This window comes from Meleagris gallopavo, chromosome 27 (genome assembly GCF_905368555.1).
Source record: "Meleagris gallopavo chromosome 27, MGAL_WU_HG_1.1, whole genome shotgun sequence".
In the NCBI taxonomy this organism is placed as follows: domain Eukaryota; kingdom Metazoa; phylum Chordata; class Aves; order Galliformes; family Phasianidae; genus Meleagris; species Meleagris gallopavo.
The window spans coordinates 2,504,872-2,531,514 of NC_139430.1; the positions used below are offsets into that span (position 1 = coordinate 2,504,872).

General features: G+C 58.3%; 1 protein-coding gene and 1 long non-coding RNA gene across 2 annotated transcripts; one reads left to right on the forward strand and one right to left on the reverse strand.

Moving 5' to 3' along the window:
- Nucleotides 1-238: 238 nt before the first annotated feature.
- LOC146542738 (uncharacterized) lies at nucleotides 239-4,964 on the reverse strand. The gene is made up of 2 exons (XR_014879839.1): nucleotides 748-4,964; nucleotides 239-645 (listed from the first exon to the last, which is right to left on the reverse strand). It is a non-coding gene; the product is annotated as an uncharacterized LOC146542738 (long non-coding RNA).
- A 1,609-nt stretch (nucleotides 4,965-6,573) lies between these two features.
- Nucleotides 6,574-26,335, forward strand: MEX3A (mex-3 RNA binding family member A). The gene is made up of 2 exons (XM_085210116.1): nucleotides 6,574-7,084; nucleotides 23,386-26,335. The coding sequence occupies exons 1-2, from the start codon at nucleotides 6,604-6,606 to the stop codon at nucleotides 24,489-24,491; spliced, it is 1,587 nt and encodes a 528-aa protein (XP_085066242.1). The 5' UTR covers nucleotides 6,574-6,603; the 3' UTR covers nucleotides 24,492-26,335.
- Nucleotides 26,336-26,643: the final 308 nt, after the last annotated feature.

The following is a 26,643-nucleotide window of genomic DNA, read 5'->3' on the forward strand; positions in this document are numbered from 1 at the left end:
TTGACCAGCAGCTGACCAGTGGTTGGCCAACAGGTGACCAATGGTTAAGCAGCAGTTGACAAGCGGTTGACCAACAGTTGACCAGCAGTTGGCCAACAGCTGACCAATGGTTGACCAATGGTTGACAAGTGGTTGACCAACAGTTGATAAACAGTTGACAAGTGTTGACAAGTGGTTGACCAGCAGCTGACCAGCAGTTGGCCAACAGTTGACCAATGGTTGACCAACAGTTGACAGGTGGTTGACCAACAGTTGATGAGCAGTTGACCAACAGTTAATTAACAGTTAACAGACCAATAGTTAACCAGCGGTTGGCCAGCAGTTGGCCAATGGTTGACCAACAGTTGACAAGTGGTTGACCAACAGTTGATGAGCAGTTGACCAACAGTTAATTAACAGTTAACAAACCAATGGTTAACCAGCGGTTGGCCAGCAGTTGGCCAATGGTTGACAAGTGGTTGACCAACAGTTGATGAACAGTTGACCAATGGTTGACCAACAGTTGATGAACAGTTGACCAATGGTTAACCAGCGGTTGGCCAACAGTTGACCAATGGTTGAGCAGCAATTGACCAGCAGTCGCCCGGCGTTGGCCATGGCACACTCAGCCATGCCCCAGCCCTGCTACTCTGAGCAGAGCCCAAGCTGAGGAGCAGAGCAGGACACGATGCACAACCTCAGACCTTCCCGATGCAGCAATTAACAGAATTAACAGCAGGTGCGTCCATCCTCGGGCCGCACACGCACCCGGAGCAGTGTTACTGCGCCAACGCCGCTCTCCGGAGGACTCTCAGCAGTTTGGAGCAGTGTCTGCATCCCACAGGAGTTCTGAACGGTGTGAGGGTCTGAGTGTTGGCCGTGGTGGTGCCTTCACCGCCCTGGGGACGTCGGCTCAGCCCCGGTTCCCTCAGGCACCTCCGGCTCTGGGGGAACCCGGGAACGGGTCCACTTGGTGTGCTTGAAAAGCAGCATACATCTCCCCGTTGCTATGGAAACACTCCTTTTAAAACCAATGAATAATAATAATTAACACGATCTATTAAATAATAGTAATAAAGGCACTGGTAATGACTCGTAATTGGTAAAGCGCCCTTAATAATTGATGCCGGCTCCACGCTCTGCTCCCGGCATGGGATCTTCCACCCCGAGGACTGGGCTGAGCGCCCCGGGGCTTAGCAGGATTCAGGGGGATCAGACACTTATCTGGATAATGAGGATGTCTAGACTGATAAGAAGAAGGGTTCAATTGGCTCAGGGCCTGATCCTGCTTCGCTGCACGCTCCGCACATCCCGGCACACCTGGAGGAACGCGGGGGAAAACCCACGTTAGAAGAGACCCACGGGTGTCACGCAGTCTGACCCCGGCCCCACACAGCACCACTCAAACCCTACAGCTCAGAGTGCTGCCCCCAAAGCTCCCGGAGCTCCGGCAGCTCGGGGCCGTGCCCACCACCCTGGGGAGCTGCTCTGTGCCCACCGCCCTCTGCTTGGTGCCCTCTGCCTTTGGGACGGCCACACACCGCACCCTCACCTCTGGGTTGGAGATTTATGGAGATTTATGGAGGGGCTGGAAGGGCCCTTCCAACACAACCGCGGTGCTGGGACCCCATCGTTCTGTAGGGCCCCACCAACCCAACCATTCTATGGTTTCGTGGTCATTCAGGTCCCGCTCAACCCATCCGTGCCGTGATCCCACGGTTCTCTGATCTTCCAACCCAACGATTCTGATCCCGCGTTCTCTTATCTACAGGATTCCTTCCCACCAAAACTGGGTTGGGATCCCACAGTTCTCCGGTCTTTAGGCTCCCTCCCAACCCAACAATTCCACAGTTTCACGGTCTTTAAGGTCCCATCCAATCCATCCATGCTGTGCTCCCATGGTTCTACAATCTTATGGGGTCCCTCCCAACTCAACCATACTGCAATCCCATGGTTCTGCTATCTGTAGGGTTCCTTCCAAATCAAACATTCCTTGATTTTATGGCCTTTAAGATTCTGTCTAATCCAACCACACTGTGATCCCATATTTCTAAGATCTATAGGGCCCCTTCCAACTCAACCACACTGCAATCCCATATTTCTATGATCTATATGGCCCCTTCCAACTCAACCACACTGCAATCCCATATTTCTAAGTTCTATAAGGCCCCTTCCAGCCCAACCACGCTGCGATCCCATATTTCTAAGATCTATATGGCCCCTTCCAACCCAACCACGCTGTGATCCCATATTTCTATGATCTATATGGCCCCTTCCAACCCAACCACACTGCAATCCCATATTTCCATGATCTATATGGCCCCTTCCAACCCAACCACACTGCAATCCCATATTTCTATGATCTATATGGCCCCTTCCAACCCAACCACACTGCAATCCCATATTTCTATGATCTATATGGCCCCTTCCAACCCAACCACACTGCAATCCCATACTTCTAAGATCTATAGGGCCCCTTCCAACCCAACCACACTGTGATCCCATATTTCCATGATCTATATGGCCCCTTCCAACCCAACCACACTGCAATCCCATACTTCTAAGATCTATAGGGCCCCTTCCAACCCAACCACACTGCAATCCCATATCTCTATGATCTATATGGCCCCTTCCAACCCAACCACGCTGTGATCCCATATTTCCATGATCTATATGGCCCCTTCCAACCCAACCACACTGCAATCCCATACTTCTAAGATCTATAGGGCCCCTTCCAACCCAACCACGCTGTGATCCCATATTTCCATGATCTATATGGCCCCTTCCAGAGTGGTTGGGACATCCATTATGCTTTGCAATGATGCAAAACCCAAAGAGCTGACCTGCAGCAAACCCACCCTGCTGGCTTTGCAGTGGTGCAACACCCAAAGGGCCGACCCACACGAGCCCTACAGACACGGTGGATGCAGCAAACGCGCTCCACTGGCACTGCAATGGTGCAACACCCAAAGGGCTGACGCAACAAACCCACCCCACTGGCACTACAGTGTGCAAAACCCAAGGCCCAACGCAGCAAACCCAAACCACTGGCATTGCAATGGTGCAAAACCCAAAGGACCAACGCAGCAAACCACCCCACCAGCGCTGCGGTGGTGCAGAACCCAAGGCAGCAAACCCACCCTGCTGGCTTTGCAATGACGCAGCACCCAAAGGTGTTGCATCACACGTGTCCTACAGCCGCACCGGCTGCAGCAAACTCATCACATTGGCTCTGCGATGGTCCACAACCCAAAACCCAGCGCAACAAACCCACCCTGCTGGCTTTGCAGTGGTGCAACACCCAAAAGGCCGACCCACACGAGCCCTACAGACACGGTGGCTGCAGAAAACCCTCCCCAGTGGCACTGCAATGGTGCAACACCCAAAGGGCTGACGCAACAAACCCACCCCACTGGCACTACAGGCAAAACCCAAAGGACCAACGCAGCAAACCCAAACCATGGGCTTTGCAATGGTGCAAAACCCAAAGGACCGACCCACACGTGCCCTACAGACAGACTGGGTGCAGCAAACGCACCGCACTGACATTGCAGTGGTGCAAAACCCAAAGGGCCGATGCAACAAACTCAAACCGTTGACTTTGTAACGGTGCAAAACCCAAAGGACCAATGCAGCAAACAATCCCACCGGCTCTGCAGTGGTGCAGAACCCAAAGGGCCGACGCAGCAAACCCAAACCATTGGCTCTGTAGTTTAGGATGGAGAGATTGAAGCACCTGAGGCAGACAGCGACCTCCTCAGCCCCACATCTGTGGGGCTGCCAACGGCCCAGCATCAGCACTATGGGGCCGCATCGCTCCGATGGTGCTGATGTCTCCATTCAGGCTGCCAGAGGGCAGCTCCCGCAGTGCAACTCACAGCCATTGGGATCCACACCTATTTGGGGTGGGCACCCATTTGGGACCTGCACCCATTGGGATCCACACCTATTTGGGATGTGAACCCATCTGGGAGCTGCATCCATTGGGATCCGCACCTTCTAAGGACCCACATCCATTTGGGATCTGCATCTATTTCTGATCCACACCTATTTGGGACCTACAGTGATTTGAGATCCACACCTATTTGGGATGTGAACCCATTTGGGACCTGCACCCATTGGGATCCACACCTATTTGGGATAGACACCCATCTGGGACCTGCACCCATTGGGATCCACAGCTTGGGATGTGAACCCATTTGGGATCCACATCTATTTCAGATCCACACCTATTTGGGACCTACATCGATTTGGGATCCACCCCCATCTGGAATGTGCACCCATGCAGGAATTGAACTCATTTCGGACCTGAACCCATATGGGACCTGAATCCATTTGGGATCGCAGCCATTTGGGGTGCATTCATCTGGGACCAGCACTCATTTGGGATTTGCACCCTTTCAGGACCTGCACCCATTTGGGGCCTGCACCCTTCCAGGACCTGTTCTGCAGCAGATGGAAACTCCCCTTTTCCTGGCCCGCAGTGGGGTGAGGGGCTGTGGGGGGTGGGCTGTGGGGCTGTGAGGTGCGGGATATGGGATGTGGGGTGAGGGACTTTCAGGGCCCTCGATCACTCATCTCAATGCAAAGAGCCACACGGGGGGTGGGGGGGCTGTGCCGTGCCCCCCCCCAGAGCAGCCCCACTTTGTGTGGGGCACTGCACGGCCTCGGGGTGTGGGGACCCCCCCCCACTGCTGGGTCCCATCTCCACCCTTTGTGTCCCCATTTCCTCCCTGGCCCACGTGTGACCCCCCCATCTCCCCCCAGCACCCACATGGGTGGGGAGCGCCCCACGCAGCCCCTCCCACCCGGGGGGCACTTGGTGGGGGTCCTCACACAACTCCTTCCACAGGGGACTCTTAAAGACCCCCACCCGTGTCCCAGACCCCCGAACCATTCCCATAACACACGGTGCCCCCCACTCGTGTCCCAGACGACCCCACACAATCCCCTCCACCCACACCGCAGGGACCCCACGCTGTGCCCCACCCACGACCCACAGGGACCCCCACAGCCCCCTCCACTCGTGACACAGCAGCCCCCCCACCACCACCCCCACTCGTGTCCTCGCCTCCCCACTCCATCCCCCCACCCGTGCCCCAGAGTTCCCACGCTGTCCCCCCACTCGTGTCCCATCTTCCCCACTTCATCCCCCCACTCGTGTCCCAGGGTCCCCACTTAATCCCCCCACCCACACCCCCCTCCCCACTTACTCCATTCTACTCCCCCCACCCACGTACCATTTCCCCACTCGTGTCCCCTCCTCCCCACTCTGTCCCCATAACCCGTGCCCCAGAGTCCCCACTCCATCCCCCCACCCGTGTCCCCACCTCCCCACGCTGTCCCCGTGCCCCACTCCATCCACCCACCCGTGTCCCCCGCTCCCCACGTTGTCCCCCCATCCGTGTCCCACTTTCCCCACTTTATCCCCCCACTCGTGTCCCCTGCTCCCCACTTTATCCCACCCCCCACCTCTCCCACGCTGTCCCCCCACCCTTCCCCACTTTATTCCCCCACCCGTGTCCCAGCTTCCCTATTTTAGCCCCCCACTCGTGTCCCACGGTTCCCACCGCATCCCCCACCCACGACCCCCACTCCCCACTTACTCCATTCCACTCCCCCACCCGTGTCCCATTTCCCCACTCGTCCCCCTCCTCCCCACTCCATCCCCATAAGCCGTGCCCCAGAGTCCTCACGTTGTCCCCGTGCCCCACACCGCAACCCACCCGTGTCCTCTGCTCCCCACGCTGTTCTCCCACCAGTGTCCCACGTTCCCCACCTTATCACCCCACTCGTGTCCACTGCTCCCCACTTTATCCCACCCCACCTCCCCCACGCAGTCCCCCCACCCTTCTCCACTTTATCCCCCCACTCGTGTCCCAGGGTCCCCACTGCATCCTCCCACTCCCCCCCCACTCCCACCCGTGTCCCAGCCGCACTTACACCAATCCACTCCCCCACCCGTGTCCCATCGCCCCACCCGCGACCCCCTCCCCACCCGCCCCCACCCGCCCCCCAACCCCGCACCGCCCCCCCGCGTCCCCGTCCCCCCACCCCCTCCCCGCCCCGTTCCCACGCGTGTCCGCTCTCGGGTGGCGGTGCGGCCCGGCGGACTACATCCCCCAGCATCCCACGGCCGCGCAGCGCGGTGCGGGGGGGGCGTTGGGGGGGGGCCGCCTCCCACCTTCAAACAAAAGAGTTTTTCCCCTCGCGGCGCCGCGCTCCGTTCCGCGCCCTCCGGGGGCTCCGCGCGGCGCTCCGGGCGCGGGGAGAGGAAAAGAGGGGGGGGTCGGGGGGGGGTCGGGTGCGGGGTGGGTGGGGGGGGGGTCGGATCCCGCGTGTGGGGAGGGGGTGTGCGGGGGGGGTCGGGTTACAGCGGGAGGGGCGGGGTGAGGTGGGCGGAGGGTCCTTTTCTGTCTGTTCCTTTTTTTTTTTCCTCCCTTTTTTTTTCTCCCTCCCTCCTCCCGAGCTCTTTGTGTCCCCCCCCCGCTCACACACACACTCGCACACTCGCACACACTCACACACACACACACCCCCACCCCCCCATCCCCTCCTCTCCCCGCTCGCCCCCCCCCCCTCCCCGGCCCCCCCCCCCCGGCCCCTCCCAGCTCTTTGTGAGCCATGCCGAGCCTGCTCGTCCCAGGGATAATGGAAAGGAACGGCGGCTTCGGCGATTTAGGCTGTTTCGGTGGGAGCGGCAAAGACAGAGCTCTGCTGGAAGATGACCGGGCGCTGCAGCTCGCCCTGGACCAGCTCTGCCTGCTGGGGCTCGGAGAGCCTTCCTCCTCCTCCTCTTCCTCCGCCGCGGTGTTGGTGGAGGACAGCAACAACAACAACAATAACCCTCCGCCGCCTCCTCCTCCGCAGCAGCCGCCGCCGCCGAACCCACCGCCGCCGCCGCAGCCGCAGCAGCAGCCGCCGCCGCCGCCTCCGCCTCCCCCGGCCCCGAAGGGTCCGTCGGCCGCGGGCGGAGGGGCGGCGGAACCCAAGTTGTGCGCGCTGTACAAAGAGGCCGAGCTGCGGTTGAAAAGCAGCTCCAACACCACCGAGTGCGTGCCCGTGCCGAGCTCCGAGCACGTGGCCGAGATCGTGGGGCGCCAAGGTGAGCGGCACGCGTGGGGGGGTCGCGCGTGGGGGGGCGACGGGTTGGCGGGGGGCGGAGGGGGGGGGGGTTCTTTTGTCGCTCGGAGCTGCCGGCCGGCCCGCGTCGTTCGGAGCGTGGGGGGGAGGGGGTCGCGCGTGGGTGGCTGCGTGGGGGGTCTCGAGTGGGCGTGGGGGTGTGCGGGGGTCGCTCCGTCGCGACGCGCTCGGGACTGCCCCGCGCCGCTCCGCCCGTCGAATTGTGGGGATGTGGGGATGTGGGGTGGGAGGGGGGGGGTCGCGCGTGGGGTGGGAGTGACGGCTGGTTGCGGGGGGTCCCTTTGTCGAGCGCTCCGAACTGCCCCGAGCCGCCGCTCCGCTCGCATTGTTCGGACCCCCATAAGGGGGTACGGAGCCGGGGCGCGGTTCGGGTGGGGATCGCGCGTGGATGGGTCGCGAGTGGGGTGGGGGTCGCGGGTGGGCGCTGGGGATCACCAGTGGGTGCGGGGGTTCCTTTGTCGAGAGGGTGCTCGGAACTTCCTCGCGCCGCCACTCCCCCTCGCATTGTTCGGGCCCTCAAAGGGGGCACGAGGGGGGTCGTGCGTGGGTTGGGGGGGTGGGTCAAGGATGGGATGGAAGCTGACGTGTGGGTGGGGGTCACGGGTGGGTGCGGGGGGGGTCCCTTTGTCGAGGGGTGCTCGGAACTTCCCCGCGCCGCCGCCCCCATCGCATTGTTTCTCTGCCGGGGAAGGGGGTCCGGGAGGGGGGCGGGGGGGGGGCACCGTTCCCGGACTTTCATTGTGGAGTCGTGGCGGGGTGGGGGGGTCGTCCGTGGGGTCTCTATGGATCAGCATCCATAGGAATGTCTGCGTGGGTCCGTCCGCCGAGCTTCCCCACCCCCCACACCCTCCGGCCCCGTTTTGTGCCCCCCCTCACCCCCACCGCCCTCCACCCTTAAAGACCCGCAGAGGGCCGCGGTGGGGGGCAGCGGGGCCGGGGGCTGCCGACCCCCTCCCCCCCCCAAGGAACAGCGACGGAGCGGGGAAGAAAAATCCCCTTTGTGTCGGGAGCGGCGTGGAAGCGAGGGGGTGTGGTTGGGGCTCCGGATCGAGGATCGGATCCGAGCGAGTGGAACTCAGCTCCGAGCACCGCCAGGGTCCCCGTCCCCGCCAGGGTCCCCGTCCCCGCGTGGGTTCCCGTCCCGCGTGGGTGACGGCACCGCTTTGTTCTCCTCGCGGCTCCGCGCGGAGCGAGGTGGGATGGAGGAGGGCTTTAAAAAATTATATATATATATATCTGTAGTGAGAGAGAGAGGCGCACACCACACCCACCCCTCGGTCACCACACGCCCACCCCCACCCTTCCACGAGTGGGGTCCGCGGGAGGCTCGGGGCTGAGGGGGGTCGGGGGGGGTCGGGGGGTGCACACACGCACAATTGTGGGGTTGGTGGAGGGGGAAAATGGAGCGGGGGGGGAAGGGGGGGGATGGATGGGTGAGCGGAAAGTCGGAGCGCGGTGGGTGCAGAGTGCGGCTCCTGGGATCGGGGGAGGTAAGGGGGGGTTATGGGGCGGTTATGGGGGGGTTATGGGGGGGCCGTGGGGTGGGGGAGGCCGCTGTCAGTGGGGGACACACAGAGGGTGGGAGATGGGAACGGCTGTGCATCGCTGCGCTCAGAACAATGGGGCTGGGGTGCATTTAGGGCACCGGGGGGGGGAGGTCGGTTCATCCTCCACCCTGAGAGCTCAGCGCCGCTGGGGGGGCACCGTGCGGGGCTTCCCTTTGTTTGGAAAGTTCAGAAGGAGAGGAGGAGCCGTGGGGGTGAGGGTGGGGATGCTGACTGGGGGTCCCGGCTCATTTCCCCCCCCCTCCATTGGGTTCTGTTGCCGCCCCACAGCGGGGGCTGCATTTGGTGTCAACCCGCGATGCGTGGAGGTTCCTTCCACCATCTTTTGTGTGCGTGAGGGTTTTCCCACATCTGGGAAGCGTTAGTGGTCGGGTCAGGCCGTGCCTCACACCGGGGGCCGCATCCCGTGCTGCCCCTGGCAGAGGGGGACCCCCCCCCTCTGCACCCTGGTGATCCGGCGGTGGGCAGAGCGTGGGGGGGGGCACCAATATCCCACTCCCCGTTCACACCTTGGAAAAGACCGGGGGGAGGGGGGGGAGAGAAGAAGCGCCACCAAAATGAAAGTTGGGTGAAGGCTTTCGGCGGTGGCACGGCGGAGTTTTCTTCACGCTTTTGGTGCTTTGTGGTTGGACTCCGTTCCTTCCTGGTGGGACGGGGTGGTTCCCATCGCTGGAAGTGGAAACGGGGGAGAGCCCTGGGCCTGGGCGTGGGGGCTCTCCCGTGTGCCCCCGTGCAGTGTGGTGCCATCGATGGAAGATGCCCTTGGCGGTGCTGGAGGGGTCTGTGGGCACTTGGCCACAGCTTGGCTCCGGACGTGGGGTCAGCGCGGCTGTGAAGTGTGGGCGGTGGGGAGGTTTGGTTGTGGGGGCCCTGTTTTGTCTGGAAGGCACTGCAGGAGTTCAGCTTGAGCTCGGCGCCTTCGGCTTGGGTTGGCTGGAGGCGCGTTGACTGTAGGCCACATTGGCTCTGGACCGTAGATTGCATTGGCCTTGGAGCACACTGCCCACGGGCCACGTCCACCATCATCCACCAAATCCACCACGTCCAGCATCATCCACCACGTCCGCCATCATCCACCACGTCCGCCATCATCCACCATGTCCACCATCATCCACCATGTCCACCATCATCCACCACGTCCACCACGTCCACCATCATCCACCACGTCCACCATCATCCACCACGTCCACCATCATCCACCACGTCCACCATCATCCACCAAGTCCACCATCATCCACCATCGTCCACCACGTCCACCATCATCCACCACGTCCACCATCATCCACCAAGTCCACCACGTCCACCATCATCTTCCATCATCCACCAAATCCACCACATCCCACGTCCACCATCATCCACCACACCCAGCACGTCCACCACATCCACCACATCCACCGTCATCCACCATCACCCACCACATCCACCACGTCCACTACGTCCACCATCACCCACCACATCCACCATCACCCACCACATCCACCATCACCCACCACATCCACCACATCCACCACGTCCACTACGTCCACCATCACCCACCACATCCACCACATCCACCACATCCACCACATCCACCACGTCCACCATCATCCACCACACCCACCAAATCCACCACATCCACCACATCCACCACGTCCACCACATCCACCACATCCACCATCATCCACCACATCCACCATCATCCACCACATCCACCACCATCCACCACACCCACCAAATCCACCGTCCACCACATCCACCACATCCACCACATCCACCATCATCCACCACATCCACCATCATCCACCACATCCACCATCATCCACCACATCCACCACCATCCACCACACCCACCACATCCACCAAATGCACCACATCCACCACGTCCACCATCATCCACTATCATCCACCACATCCACCATCATCCACCATGTCCACCAAATCCACCACACCCACCACATCCACCACATCCACCACATCCACCATCATCCACCACAACCACCATCATCCACCACATCCACCAAATGCACCACATCCACCACGTCCACCATCATCCACCACATCCACCGCTCAACCACGTCCCCCATCATCCACCACAGCTTGCACTGGGAATGGCCCACGTTCACCATGGGCCGTGTTGGCCGTAGCCATGCAGCTGTGCGTCACGTTGACCGATGACCATATTCACCATAAACTGCACTGCCTGTAGACCACATTGACTGCAGACCTCGTTGGCCGTAGCTTATGTTGACCATCGGCCGTGTTAAACGTAAATTACGTTGGCTGTAGACCATGTTGACAGTAGACCACATCTGGCCGTAGCCCACGTTGACCACAGACTGCGTTGGCTGTAGACTCTGTTGACTGTGGGCCACGTTGGTTGAAGACCACATTGCCCAGAGCACTCGTGGGAGTGTGTGGGAGCAGTGGGACGGGATCTCAAACGGTGCTTCGGCCTCTCCCAGCCCCCGTGATTTTATGGTTCCCAGTGGTGCTGGGTGCTGTGGGGTCTGCACTGCGACGGCGTGGAGCCCTGACTTGGGGGGGCCGGGGGATTCTGTTGGAGGCATCTGGAGCTGCTCTGCCAGAGTGGGGGGCTGGAGGGAAGGAATGAGGAGGGGGCAGTCGGAGCAGCGCCGCTGTGTGATGTGTGACCTCTTCCCTCTGCTCTGGCCGAGGTGAGTGGTGGCTGAAGGGAATTTCACCTCCACGTGTGCCCTCTTCTTCCGCAGATGTCGGCTGCAGGCGGCTGCGTGGTCTCGGAGGTGACCTGAGCCCCGGAGCCTGCAGGGCGCTCCGTGGTTCCATCCCTTCCAGCTCTGTGTCGGGCACCGACTCCCCCCCGGCACCAGGAGCTGAGCGGTGGCTTTGCCAAAGTGCAGCACCGAAGCACCCGAGCGCCTCGCAGGCGGTTTGGGATGCGGTTTGGGATGAGGTTCTGGGGCAGAAGAGGTGGTGAGACCCTCCTCCATCGCACCCCGAGGGTGTGGTTGTGCCGGCGGTGCTGGAAGGGTCACAAGGTGTCACACGGGGAGATCCCCGAAGCGACGGAGGTGCGGGGAGGCGCGAGGACGGCGCTGCTCTCGCTTGGCTGCCGGGCCGCGCTCCGCTCCCTCTGACCCACGGAGCCGGGGTGGCCGTGGGGCTCCGCGGGGAGGGCTGGGGGGTGGGTTCCTTTGTGCGTGGGGAGAGGGCCGAGGCCCCTTCGGCTTTCTGCTGCTGGGAGCGCGGCGGGGCCCACAGAGCCTTCGCACCGGGTGGTGATGCTGCTGTCACCCGCGGCCGCGTCCATTGTCACCCGGAGCCGGAGCCGCCCTTCGGAGGAGCGTCCGAACCCATTGTCAGTGGGAAGGAGCTCCGCGACGGGAGCATCGCTCCTTCTTGGCAAGGTGAAGCCCAGCAGAAGCCCCGCTGAGCCCGCTGTGGGGGCTTTTTGTGTCCCCCCGACCACACTCCGACGCTCCCAGGGAACGCCGGGGGGGTCCGGGCGCAGCTCCCAGCCCCGTGGGGGGGTGGGCGGGGGGGACGGAGGGCGTTCGGAGGGGCGCATCGCAACGGGTGCGTGGCGGGGCCGACGGCCGACGCCGACACTCGCTGCGCTTCGGCGGTTGGGGGTGGGTGAGCGGAACCGCGCTCGGTGTCGGGCCGTGGCTGGGAAGAGGTGCCGAGGGATCCGTCCGAAATTTCCACCGGGGAAAAGTGCGGCGCAGCGGGAGCGACTTCGAGCCGCTCCAACCGGAGGTGGGAGGAGAAAATGGGGCTGAGAGGGAGACAAAGGGAACGCTGCAGGGAGACGGCGCGGAGCGGAGCCGGGCTCGGGATGCCGGAGCCCAAATGTAGGGCAGTGGGGGAACGTGCCCCCCGCCCCCACCCCCGCCCCTTCCGCCGCCTTTGTCTGGCGGTGTTCTGCCCCCCCCCCGCCCCCTCCCAGCCCCACTCGTGTGCGGCGGCCGCATCGCGTGGCATCGCGTGGGGCCGTGGGCACACCCACCCGGTGCGGGGCGATGCGGGACGATGCGGGACGATGCGGTGGGACGCTCACATCCCTCCCCCTCCTCCCCCCGGCACAAACAAGGCGCCGATTGTCTGCGGGGTCGAGTTCTGTTGGGTTCTGCGTTGGTTTTTTGTCGGTTTTTTTTTGGTTTTTAACACAACTTTCATCCAACTCCCGGCGCCGCCGCACCGCGATGAGCGCTCCCTCATTTTCCTGCCTGCCGATTTCTTTTTTCCCTCTCTAACTTTTTTTCTTCCCCCCTCCTCGTAAGCACAACTCGTGGCATCATCAGCACTGCGGAGCCCCGAGCAGAGGGCTATCAGTGGCCTCACCCCACACATCTCCACCGGGGTCTTTGTGTTCTCTTCGATGGCAGAAGCGAGCCCACCTCTCTGGGGACGTGGGGTGGCTGTTTGTGTTGGGGCCCTCTTTCATTTCACGACGTAACAGCAAAAAAGAGCGAATCCTGATTCCTGCAGGTCCCCGGAGGTGTTCAAGGCCGGGTTGGATGGGGCCCTGGGCAGCCTGGGCTGCTGTGAAATGTGGAGGTTGGTGGCCCTGCGTATGGTGGGGGGTTGGAGATTCGTGATCCTTGAGTCCCTTCCAACCCAAACCATTCTGTGATTCTGTGATTCTGTGATTGATTCTGTGATTCTGTGATTCTGTGATTCTGATGTGCCCACCGGCTGTTTTTTTACCACCCAGCGACGTCAGAGCGCTGTCTGCAGGGTCCTACAGGCGGAGCTGTGGGAAGGAGCCCCAGTGTAAATGAGAACCCCAAATCTTTGCTCTGTGCGGATGGTTTTACATCCCACGAAAGAAAGAAATCCTCCATCCTGGAGTGATTTCTGTGGTAGGAAGAGTGGTGGGGGCTGTGCCTGCTGCTCACCGCTGGGACCCACGCAGAGGGGCGCGGACCCTCCAGCTGTGCCACCTGCCTGGCATCTGCCCTTCCAGCCCATGAGGGGATGGGCTCAGCGCCTTGGAGCTGAGTTGGCACCCAGTGGAAACGTCTGTTGGAACCACGCTGTGGGAATGTCTGTGTTTCCCACTGCCATCCTGCGGGCATTGCTTCCATGTGTCCCATTGGTGCTGTGTGTCCCATTGGTTGCGTGTGTCCCATTGGTGCTGTGTCCCATTGGTGCCTGTGTGTCCCATGGTGCTGTGTGTCCCATTGGTGCTGTGTCCCATTGGTGCTGTGTCCCATTGGTGCTGTGTCCCATTGGTGCCGTGTGTCCCATTGGTGCCATGTGTCCCATTGGTGCTGTGTGTCCCATTGGTGCCGTGTGTCCCATAGGTGCTGTGTCCCATTGGTGCCGTGTGTCCCATAGGTGCTGTGTGTCCCATTGTTGCTGTGTCCCATTGTTGCTGTGTCCCATTGGTGCTGTGTCCCATTGGTGCCGTGTGTCCCATTGGTGCCATGTGTCCCATTGGTGCTGTGTGTCCCATTGGTGCGTGTGTCCCATAGGTGCTGTGTGTCCCATTGGTGCTGTGTCCCATTGGTGCTGTGTGTCCCATTGGTGCTGTGTGTCCCATTAGGTGCCGTGTGTCCCATTGGTGCTGTGTGTCCCATTGGTGCGTGTGTCCCATTGGTGCTGTGTGTCCCATTGGTGCCGTGTGTCCCATTGGTGCTGTGTGTCCCATTGGTGCCGTGTCCCATTGGTGCTGTGTGTCCCATTGGTGCCGTGTGTCCCATTGGTGCTGTGTCCCATTGGTGCGTGTGTCCCATTGGTGCTGTGTCCCATTGGTGCCGTGTGTCCCATTGGTGCTGTGTCCCATTGGTGCGGTGTCCCATTGGTGCGTGTGTCCCATTGTGCTGTGGTCCATTGGTGCTGTTGTCCCATTGGTGCGTGTGTCCCATTGTGCGTGTGTCCCATTGGTGCTGTGTCCCATGTGTGTGTGTCCATTGGTGCCTGTGTGTCCCATTGGTGTGTGTCCCATTGGTGCCTGTGTCCCATTGGTGCTGTGTGTCCCATTGGTGCGTCATGTGTGTCCCATTGGTGTGCTGGTGTGTCCCATTGGTGCGTGTGTCCCATTGGTGCCTGTGTGTCCCATTGGTGCGTGTGTCCCATTGGTGCCTGTGTGTCCCATTGGTGCGTGGTCCCATTGGTGCTGTGTCCCATTGGTGCTTGTGTGTCCCATTGGTGCTGTGTTCCCATGTGCGTGTGTCCCATTGGTGCGTGGTCCCATTGGTGCGTGTGTCCCATTGGTGCTGTGTCCCATTGGTGCGTGTGTCCCATTGGTGCGTGTGTCCCATTGGTGCTGTGTGTCCCATTGGTGCCGTGTCCCATTGGTGTGCTGTGTCCCATTGGTGCGTGTCCCATTGGTGCCTGTGTGTCCCATTGGTGCGTGTGTCCCATTGGTGCGTGTTCCCCATTGGTGCTGTGTGTCCCATTGGTGCGTGTGTCCCATTGGTGCTGTGTGTCCCATTGGTGCCTGTGTGTCCCATGTGGTGCATTGTGTGTTCCCATTGGTGCCTGTGTGTCCCATTGGTGCGTGTGTCCCATTGGTGCTGTGTCCCATTGGTGCTGTGTCCCATTGGTGCGTGTGTCCCATTGGTGCTGTGTGTCCCATGCCATTGGTGCTGTGTCCCATTGGTGCTGTGTGTCCCATTGGTGCTGTGTCCCATTGGTGCCGTGTGTCCCATTGGTGCTGTGTCCCATTGTGCTGTGTCCCATTGTGTGTGTCCCATTGGTGCTGTGTGTCCCATTGGTGCTGTGTGTCCCATTGGTGCGTGTGTCCCATTGGTGCTGTGCCCCATTGGTGCTGTGGTCCCATTGGTGCCTGTGTCCCATTGGTGCTGTGTCCCATTGGTGCTGTGTGTCCCATTGGTGCGTGTCCCATTGGTGCTGTGTCCCATTGGTGCTGTGTCCCATTGGTGCTGTGTCCCATTGGTGGCCTGGTGTGTCCCATTGGTGCGTGTGTCCCATTGGTGCGTGTGTCCCATTGGTGCTGTGTGTCCCATTGGTGCTGCTGTGTCCCATTGGTGCTGTGTCCCATTGGTGCCTGTGTCCCATTGGTGCTGGTGTGCCCATTGGTGCTGTGTCCCATTGGTGCTGTGTCCCATTGGTGGTGTGTCCCATTGGTGCTGTGTGTCCCATTGGTGCTGTGTCCCATTGGTGCGTGTGTCCCATTGGTGCGTGTGTCCCATTGGTGCTGTGTCCCATTGGTGCTGTGTCCCATTGGTGCTGTGTGTCCCATTGGTGCTGTGTCCCATTGGTGCTGTGTGTCCCATTGGTGCTGTGTCCCATTGGTGCGTGTGTCCCATTGGTGCTGTGTCCCATTGGTTGCCATTGTGCTGTGTCCCATTGGTGCTGTGTGTCCCATTAGTGCTGTGTGCCCATTGGTGCTGTGTGTCCCATTGGTGCTGTGTCCCATGGTGCGTGTGTCCCATTGTTGCTGGTGTCCCATTGGTGCTGTGTCCCATTGGTGCGTGTGTCCCATTGGTGCTGTGTCCCATAGGTGCTGTGTCCCATTGGTGCTGTGTCCCATTGGTGCTGTGTGTCCCATTGGTGCTGTGTCCCATGTTGTGTGTCCCATTGGTGCGTGTGTCCCATTGGTGCGTGTGTCCCATGGTGCTGTGTGTCCCATTGGTGCTGTGTGTCCCATTGGTGCGTGTCCTTGTGTGTCCCATTGGTGCTTGTGTCCCATTGGTGCTGTGTGTCCCATTGGTGCTGTGTAGGCTTGTGTCCCATTGGTGCTGTGTGTCCCATTGGTGCGTGTGTCCCATTAGGTGCTGTGTCCCATTGGTGCTGTGTGTCCCATTGGTGCTGTGTGTCCCCATTGGTGCTGTGTGTCCCATTGGTGCTGTGTGTCCATTGGTGTGTCCCATTGGTGCTGTGTCCCATAGGTGCTGTGGTCCCATGGTGCTGTGTGTCCCATGGTGCTGTGTGTCCCATAGGTGCTGTGTGTCCCATGGTGCGTGTGTCCCATTGGTGCGTGTGTCCCATTGGTGCTGTGTCCCCATTGGTGCTGTGTGTCCCATTGGTGCTGTGTGTCCCATTGGTGCGTGTGTCCTGTGGGTGCTGTGTTCCCATTGGTGCTTGTGTCCCATTGGTGCTGTGTGTCCCATTGGTGCTGTGTGTCCCATTGGTGCTGTGTGTCCCATAGGTGCTTGTGTCCCATAGGTGCTGTGTGTCCCATTGGTGCTGTGTTCCATGGTGCTGTGTGTCCCATTGGTGCTTGTGTGCTGTTGGTGCTGTGTGTCCCATTGGTGCTGTGTTCCCATAGTGTTTTCCCACTGGATTTGTGTCCCATGGTGCTGTGTTCCCATTTCTGTGTGTCCATGGTGCTGTTTCCCATGTGCTTGTGTCCATTGGTGCTGTGTGCCATAGGTGCTGGTTCCCATGTGTTGTGTCCATTTTGGCCGTTGGTCCATGTTTCCACTGATTGTGTCATTTCCATTGGGTGCTAGTGCGTTTCCCCATTTGGTTGGCGCTTGCGTTCCCATTTCCCATTGGTGCTGTGCTTTTCCATTGGTGCTGTGCGTTCCCATTTCCCATTGTGCACTGCATGTGCGTTCCCATTGGTGTTGTTGCGTTCCCATTTCCCATTGGTGCTTTGTTGTTCCCATTGGTGCTGTGCATTCCCATTGGCGCAGTGAGTTCCCATTGCCCTGCACATTCCCGTTGGCTCATTCCTGCTGGTGCTGCCCGTTCCCGTTGCTCACACCCGCACTCAGGATGTGCTTGGGGGCCTTTCCCCACCACCTTGTCGTAAATGAGGTCCTGTGGAATCCCGTTGGCTTTGCGGTGCTCTGAGCCTGGAAGGTTTGGGGAGGAGTCTGTGCAAAGCCGAATGCGGATGGGCCACGTCCCGCACCCACATCAGCCTGCGAGGCAGCGGGGCTCCTTAATCCTTCTCTGTTACCTTGGATGGATCTGTTCACCCCTCATGCAGGGGCAGAGTTTGGCTGTGTCCCAGTGGCCCCATTCCCCCCTTTCCCGGTTTCCTCGGACCTTCGCACTTGGATGGGAGCCATAGGGACCCTCACATCCGCCTCCACCTGGGTGATGTCTCCACCAGATTTATCCACTTCTAGACAGGTTTGGTCATTTCGAGACAAGATTTATCCATTTTGAGACCAGATTTAGTCATTTCTAGACCAGAGTTGTTTCTAATCCAGATTTCTGCATTTCTAGATAGGACTTGTCCATTTCTAGACCAGGTTTCTGCATTTCTAGATAGGACTTGTCCATTTCTAGACCAGGTTTCTGTATTTCTTTGTTACCAGTGCTGCTCAGGTACTGGTCCCAATTGGGTGTTTCAGGTTTGTCTCTGCTTTGAGTGTTTGTGGATCTCTATGGGAAGTGAACAAACACATTCACTTGGAGTCTGTTGGCCAAAGTCAAAAAAAAAAGAAAAGAAATCAGACGAAACGCAGACCAGTTTGGGATCTGTGCTGTGGGCAAAGAGGAAAAAGGGAACACAACAGGAGGAAAGGATCCGGGCAGTGGAAACACCACTCTTCTCCTCTTTGCTTCGTGTTTTTGTGCCGGCACCGAGCGCTGCGACCCCGAGCAAAACCGCTGCGGTGTTTTGGTTTCAGCTCCGCACAGAGATGTTTGGTTGGGAGAAAACACGCACGGATGTGGAGGGAAGCGGGGAGGTGGGAGGAGGGGGCAGATTTCGTTTTGATGGAGCACCATAAGGGGCCCTCGCCTGCTCTGCTGGGGATGTGGGTGCTGGGGGAAGGGGGGGGGCTCAGCTCCTGGGGTTTCATGATGGGGGCTGCGATGCGGAGCAGTGGATCAGACTGGGGAGGGTGGATCAGATCGGGGAGGGTGGATCAGATCGGGGAGGGTGGATCAGATTGGGGCAAGTGGATCAGACTGGGGTGGGTGAATCAGATTGGGGCAAGTGGATCAGATTGGGGCAAGTGGATCAGATTGGGGAGGGTGGATCAGACTGGGGCAAGTGGATCAGACTGGGGAGGGTGGATCAGATTGGGGAGGGTGGATCAGATCAGAGTGAGCGTAAATCAGTGCAGCGCTCTGGAAGTTGGGCTGTGCGTTGCCCACCCCGTGCTGTGGCTGTGCCGGAGCACCGCACTGCTCCCCATCCCCACGGGGTCGTTCTGCACAGCACGGCACAGGATCCCCATCTGTCTGCCTGCACAAAGCCGCCTTTCCTGTCTGCAGGGCCGCGCAGACCCTCCCTCCTCCTCCTCCCCCCCTGCTCCTCACACCACCGCTGCACCACGCGTCCTTTTGTCCGCCGCTCCATCTTCCCTCTCTCCTCTCGCCACGCTCTCTCCCTCTCATCCCCTTTTTGGGGTCCCCCGTTGCCCCCCGCGCCCCCGTCCTCCCCCATTTGCTCTGGCTCTCCTCTCCCTCATTCCCACCACCATTCCCCCATCCTTCCCACCGTCTCTGGCTCTGAGTCGCCCTCACTCATGTGTGTGTTCCCACCGTTCTCCATCTGTCCCCAACTCGGAGCCCCCATCCTTTGTCACCGCTCTGACCCTCAGTGTCACCTCCACGATGGTCCCCCTGGTGCTGCGCTCTTCCCCCAACATGGGCATTGTCCCATGGCTTTAAAAACCCCCGCCCAACCCCGACAGTGCGTACCTGCAGCTCTCAGAAGAGGGATTCGTGCAAACCCTCCACCCTGGGGAGAGCCAACAGGGGTCACCCGCAGCGCGGCGATCTCCCCTTCTCTCCCCACGCAGTGCTTTGCTGCTACCCTGGGGGGAAATGATGGCGTTTGGTTCATCTCCCTAAGGCGGATCTCCATCCTCAGAGCCGGCACTGCAGGTGTGGGGCTGATGTGCATCTCCCTACCTGGGGATTGCAGACCCCAAACCGTTTGTTCCCGTTCCCCCAGGGGAGCCTTTACGCTGTGAATTTGTTCGGTGTTTGCATCGCATGCTGCGTCAGGCCTGGTGTGTGCTGTTCTCTGCTGGAGTTTCCCGAGTCCCAGCAGCAGAACCCTGCAGATAACCGCCGGTCCGCAGCAGCTGCTGCAAAACTTTCTTGGAGAAAACGGCACAGATGGGTTTCAGAGTGTGAGCTCAGCATGGAGCAACGCGTCGGCTGCGTGGGGTTGGGTTGGGTTGGGCTTTGGGATCACCGTCCTAAGATGCATCTCCATCCTTGGATCCAGCAATCCTAAAGAAAACAGCACCGATGCCTTTTGGGGTGTGAGCTCAGTGTGGAGCGGCGCATTGGCTGCGTGGGGTTGGGGTTGGGTTGGGCTTTGGGCTTTGCTCAAATCCCACATTTCCAACCCCCAGGAGTGTGAGATCAGTGCCCCGGAGATGCGCTGAGTGCAGCAGTGTCACCCATTCGGTATTGCGGGTTTTGGCACAGCTCAGGGCCGTCCTCTCCATTGTACAGCAAAGGAACAAGCACTCAGCGCATGGAAATAACTGCCAGGAGTTAAAAGTTGTGCTGAGGTGCTGCAGCAGGGCTGGGATTTGCCCGCACGCTTCGCACGTTTCCCACCTGCGCCAAAGCTCCAAAAAGGCGTTTTGGAGCGGCGTTCCATCGTTGCAATGCCCTCCTGCATCGACGCGGTGTTGTGAGTGCGAGGTGAGCCGTGGGGCTGGGCGCCGTGTGGCCAGAGCTCTCGTTTGTGCCCTGTGTGGGGACGATTCCTGCCGGCTGTGACGGCACGGGGCTCTGATTTTATCCCCAAGGATTTCTTTTTGGTTGTGACAGCCGATGGGATCGTTGTGTTCCTGCACGATGGCACAAATTGCGCTTCAGGAGATGAACGCTGAGCGAGCATCAGCCCCGGCATCGGGGAGAGGCGGTGTTGTGGATTGGGGTCTGGGTAATATTGGGGTGTGTGATTCCACCAGACGAGGAATCCGATTTTCTTGGTTACAGAAGCATCGTTGGTGGATCTTTTGTGGTAGAAGTGCGGTGGTAGCACGGTGTTGGGTGAGTGGAGGAGAGAGAAGATGGGCTTCTTTTGGGGAGAGGATAACCAGAGAATTGTTCAGGTTGGAGAAGAGCTCTGAGATCTTAAAGTCCAACCCAAACCATCCCTACCGTGCCCATAAGCCAAAGAGGGTCTGGTTGTCACTCAGAAACCAGTAGTCGTGTAGGAACCCATAGTTGTGTAGGAACCCATAGCTGTGTAGGGACAAGTGGTTGTGTAGGAACAAGTAGTTGTGTAGGGACAAGTGGTTGTGTAGGGACAAGTGGTTGTGTAGGGACAAGTGGTTGTGCAGGGACAAGTAGTTGTGCAAAGACAAGTGGTTGTGTAGGGACAAGTGGTTGTGCAGGGACAAGTGGTTGTGCAGGGACAAGTGGTTGTGTAGAGACAAGTGGTTGTGTAGGAATAAGTGGTTGTGTAGGGACAAGTGGTTGTGTAGGGACAAGTAGTTGTGCAAAGACAAGTGGTTGTGTAGGGACAAGTGGTTGTGCAAAGACAAGTGGTTGTGTAGGGACAAGTGGTTGTGTAGGGACAAGTGGTTGTGCAGGGACAAGTGGTTGTGCAGGGACAAGTGGTTGTGCAGGGACAAGTGGTTGTGCAGGAACAAGTAGTTGTGTAGGGACAAGTGGTTGTGTAGGAACAAGTAGTTGTGTAGGGACAAGTGGTTGTGTAGGGACAAGTGGTTGTGCAAAGACAAGTGGTTGTGTAGGGACAAGTGGTTGTGTAGGGACAAGTGGTTGTGCAGGAACAAGTGGTTGTGTAGGGACAAGTGGTTGTGTAGAGACAAGTGGTTGTGTAGGAATAAGTGGTTGTGTAGGGACAAGTGGTTGTGTAGGGACAAGTAGTTGTGCAGGGACAAGTGGTTGTGCAGGGACAAGTGGTTGTGCAGGGACAAGTGGTTGTGTAGGGACAAGTGGTTGTGTAGGGACAAGTAGTTGTGCAGGGACAAGTGGTTGTGTAGGGACAAGTGGTTGTGCAGGAACAAGTGGTTGTGTAGGGACAAGTGGTTGTGCTAGAGACAAGTGGTTGTGTAGGAACAAGTAGTTGTGTAGGGACAAGTAGTTGTGCAGGGACAAGTGGTTGTGTAGGGACAAGTGGTTGTGCAGGAACAAGTGGTTGTGTAGGGACAAGTGGTTGTGTAGAGACAAGTGGTTGTGTAGGAATAAGTGGTTGTGTAGGGACAGGTGGTTGTGCAGAGACAAGTGGTTGTGTAGGGACAAGTGGTTGTGTAGGGACAAGTGGTTGTGTAGGGACAGGTGGTTGTGCAGGGACAAGTGGTTGTGTAGGGACAAGTGGTTGTGTAGGGACAAGTAGTTGTGTAGGGACAGTGGTTGTGCAGGGACAAGTGGTTGTAAGGGACAAGTGGTTGTGTAGGGACAAGTGGTTGTGCAGGGACAAGTGGTTGTTCAGGGACAAGTGGTTGTGCAGGGACAAGTAGTTGTGCAGGGACAAGTGGTTGTGTAGGGACAAGTGGTTGTGTAGGGACAAGTGGTTGTGTAGGGACTGGTAGACACTCGTGTAAGGCTGGTAGTTGTGTAGGAACCGGTAGTCATTTAGGGACCAGTAGTTGTGTAGGAGCTGGTATTTGTATAGGGACCAGTAGTCACAGAGGGACTGGTTGTCACTCAGGAACCAGTAGTTGTGTCGGAGCTGATAGTCATGTAGGAACCCACAGTTGTGTAGGAACCCGTAGCTGTGTAGGAACTGGTGGTCGTATAGGAACCTGTTGTATGGGAACGAGGCACGCTGCTGCTTCTAAGCCCCTCAGAGGAGGCACCACAGCGCACTGCACGCCCTGTCTGGAGGAGCAGAAGGACGTTGTCAGGGCTGTCAGGAGCAGAGGGAACAGTGTTGGTGGGCTCCAGGGGTCAGCACTGGTGTCACAAGTGGACAACATGGTGAGCGGCTTGGAGAAAGGCCTGGGCCACCATGGTGGGGACAGCTATGGCCATCAGGTCAGTGCCCCAAAATGGGGGACAGCCTCCATCCCCAGCAGCTGCCATAGGGCCTCCAGTGAGCAGTGGGGTCTGGTGGGAGGGAACACAGTGAGCAGTGGGGTTTTGTATGGTTTGATGGGAGGGGACACAGTGAGCAGTGGGGTTTTGTATGGTTTGGTGGGAGGGGACACAGTGAGCAGTGGGGTTTTGTATGGTTTGGTGGGAGGGGACACAGTGAGCAGTGGGGTTTTGTATGGTTTGGTGGGAGGGGACACAGTGAGCAGTGGGGTTTTGTATGTTTGGTGGGAGGGGACACAGTGAGCAGTGGGTTTTGTATGGTTTGGTGGGAAGGGACACAGTGAGCAGTGGGGTTTTGTATGGTTTGGTGGGAGGGGACACAGTGAGCAGTGGGGTTTTGTATGATTTGGTGGGAAGGGACACAGTGAGCAGTGGGGTTTTGTATGGTTTGGTGGGAGGGTCACAGTGAGCAGTGGGGTTTTGTATGGTTTGGTGGGAGGGGACACAGTGAGCAGTGGGGTTTTGTATGGTTTGGTGGGAGGGGACACAGTGAGCAGTGGGGTTTTGTATGGTTTGGTGGGAGGGGACACAGTGAGCAGTGGGGTTTTGTATGGTGTGGTGGGAGGGGACACGTTGTGTGTTGAGGGCAGCGCACAAAATGGCAGCGCCTTCTGGGGTCTGTGGGGATGGCGATGGGAAAACCTTCCTCCGACATTCGGTGACGTGTTTTGCTGCCGGCAGTCACCCATCGGTGTTAGGGGGACCGAAACCTCTCTGCCGTGCTCCGTGCCCCTCGGCCGTGGCTGGTTTATGCTATTTCCCATAGCGGAGGGCTGGCGTTGGCGCGGCCTTCCTGACCCTTCTTTTCTCTTTTCCTCTCTCCTCCAAGGCTGCAAGATCAAAGCTCTGCGGGCCAAGACCAACACGTACATCAAGACGCCGGTGCGGGGCGAGGAGCCGGTCTTCATGGTGACGGGGCGGCGCGAGGACGTGGCCATGGCACGGAGGGAGATCATCTCGGCGGCCGAGCATTTCTCCATGATCCGTGCATCGCGCAACAAGGCCGGAACCACGTTCGGCAGCGCGCCCACCTTGCCGGGCCAGGTCACCATCCGGGTTCGCGTCCCCTACCGCGTGGTGGGATTGGTGGTGGGCCCGAAAGGAGCCACCATCAAGAGGATCCAACAGCAAACCAACACCTACATCATCACGCCCAGCCGGGACCGAGATCCCGTCTTCGAGATCACCGGCGCGCCGGGCAACGTGGAACGCGCGCGGGAGGAGATCGAGACTCACATCGCCGTGAGGACGGGGAAGATCTTGGAGTACAACAACGAGAACGATTTCCTGTCCAGCAGCCCCGACTCCAGCATGGAGAACCGCTACTCGGAGGCCTGGAGGGTGCACACGCCGGCGCCGGGCTGCAAGCCGCTCTCCACCTTCCGGCAGAACAGCCTGGGCTGCATCGGGGACTGCTCGGTGGATCCGGTCTACGAGACGCCGCGGCTGAACGACCAAAACGACTTCAATTACGGTTACCTCTTCCCCAACTACGGCGTCAACAAGCAAGATCTGTACTACGGGGTGCCGGAATCGGGCGCCCCGATGTGGGCCGGGCAGGAGAATGCCAACCCGGTCTCGGTGCTCTTCTCCAAGCAGCAGCGCTCCAGCAGCACCGGCGCCATCCACCCCAACTCCCACCGCTCGCCGTCCTCTTCCATCCAGGAGCCCAACCTCTCCGCTCTCCCTCGGCGATCGCAGGGGGAGCCGCTCCAGGGTTTTTCCAAACTGGGGAGCACCGCCGCTGCCCGGACGTCCGTCTCCAGCAGCCGCGAGTGCATGGTGTGTTTCGAGAGCGAAGTGACGGCGGCGCTGGTGCCGTGCGGCCATAACCTCTTCTGCATGGAGTGCGCCGTGAGGATCTGCGAGAGGACTGACCCGGAGTGCCCGGTGTGCCACGCTGCAGCCACTCAGGCCATTAGAATATTTTCCTAAAGAGACAGAGCCAGGGCGGGGGGGTGGGAGCGTGGGGAAGGGTCCTAGGGGGGGGCCAGCAGAGAGAAACGAAGGTAATAATAATTAATAATAATAATAATAATAATGAGACCTGAAGAACAAACGAAGGAAAGGATAAATTAATTTAAAGGAGAAGAAGTAAGAAAAAAAAAAAAAAAGAAAATTATTTTACGAGCGATGTACGTTATTTTTTACAAAAAAAAAGCTAAAGAAAAAAGAGAAGTGGATGATACAGTGGAAGCGAATAGCAAAGCCAGAAATCGGGGAGGGCAGAGGATGCTCCACCTGCAATGTCTTCTCTGAGGACAAAAGCTCGGAACGCACACTCACATCTCGAAAGCAAAGCGCATTTCGGTCGGTTCCTTGGGGGTGGGATTGGGACTCGTCAGCGTTGGATGATGGAGGACTTGGGGGGGTCCCACCGACCCTCCCCCACCACTCGAAGCCCCCACTGTCCTCCCTGTGCCACCCCTGAGGGACTCAGCTCAACCGGGAGCTCAGAAACGGAGAGAGAGAGAGAGAGAGAGATGAGAACGGCCGTCGGAGATTGGAAGAGAAAAAGGAAAAAAAAACAAAAACAAAATAATAATAATAATAATAATAATATAAAAAAAAAAAAAAAAAGAAACCACCGACCTCTGGGAACCTGTTCGAACGAGGGCACAACTGTATTACCTCAAAGATTTAAAACAAAAAAAAAAAACACAAAACCACAGCAGCTAAAGAGAACTTTGATTGTTTTCCTTTTTTTTTTTTTTTTTTTAATTTGTCACTTTTCTAAAAAAAAGCGAAAAAGAAAAAGGCAAAAAAAAAATTTTTTTTAATGATAAAAATAATAAGAGTGAGAACAGCGTCACGCCGGTGATACTGAAGAAGGGTGGGAAGGAGCTCTCGGGCCGATCCGCGTCTTCTGTTCCTCTGAGCCACCGCGGAGCGCGGCCGCCTTGCTCCTCTTCCTCCTCCGCAGGGATGGATCCGTCCGACGGAGCCGGAGTTGCTCACAGGGTATTTCCATACACGGTGCTTTCCTTTCCCTTTCCCTGCGCCGGAACCGAAGAGAGACGATGGCGCGGGAGAGCGGCGCATCCCGACAGTAAAGCAAAAAAAAACAAAACGCAGCGACCGAGTGCAAAACCCGGGTTTTACAGAGATATAATTTTGTTGTCGTCGTTTTTAAGCCGGACCAAAAGTTTCGTTACCCGACGCCGAGTTGGGGGGGGGGAATAAAAAGAAGAAAAAAAAAAAAATACAAAAGTATTTCTTTATGGACCAAAACCTCTTCAGCTGTCCGTTGCGTGGATCTTCCTGAGGTTGGCCGCTTTTATATATTCTATTTTTTTCAGAACGAAACAGAAAAAAAAAAAAAAAGAAAAAAAAAAAGAAAAACAAAAAAGAATTGCCTTGCTGAACATCCTTTGGTCATTTCAAGACTGCTGGTTCCGTTCGCTCCGATCCTTTGGTTGACCGTTGGGAAGTGGGGGAGAATGGGCGTCCATGGGCATCCATTGCAGTGCCCAGCGATGGACGGCTGGCAGATTTGGGTTGGTTCATCTGCTCTCCGGACACCGAAATGCCTCAGTGGTAAAGATGTGTGTTGGATTGACCCAGCAAACACCCGAACCCTCACCACCAACACCCGCGTATACGTACATGTAGGCACTTTGCTCTGCGAGCACCTGTATGTACGTATACGTCAGTGGTATCTCTCGTTTCCTCCCGCCCCGTTCCCTGCCCCTCACAGATCCCAGACCCCAATTTTTTAGAGCTGAACCAACAAGTTGCACAACTTGGCTGAGACAGTTCTACAGCAAAAAAAAAAATAATTGTCGTTATCGAAATGGCCCACGATTCTTTTCTTTCCCTTGGGTTTCAGGAGACTTTCATTCCGTCGTAACGATGTTCCTGGGAACATCCCCTCTTCTGCTCAGTTTCGCCCTCCGGATGTGGGTGGATGGGCACCAAGTGGTTTACCTCCACCATTTGGCATCAGTGGTAAAATTATGTCCGTAGGCGGCGAGAGGTGGACGGAGGGGTGGGCTCTGTTCCTGGGTTCTGCAGTGGATGCTGATATTATGGAAAAAAGAGAAGAGATGCTGTGCTGAAGGGATGCTGTCAGGTCGGATGTGTGCTC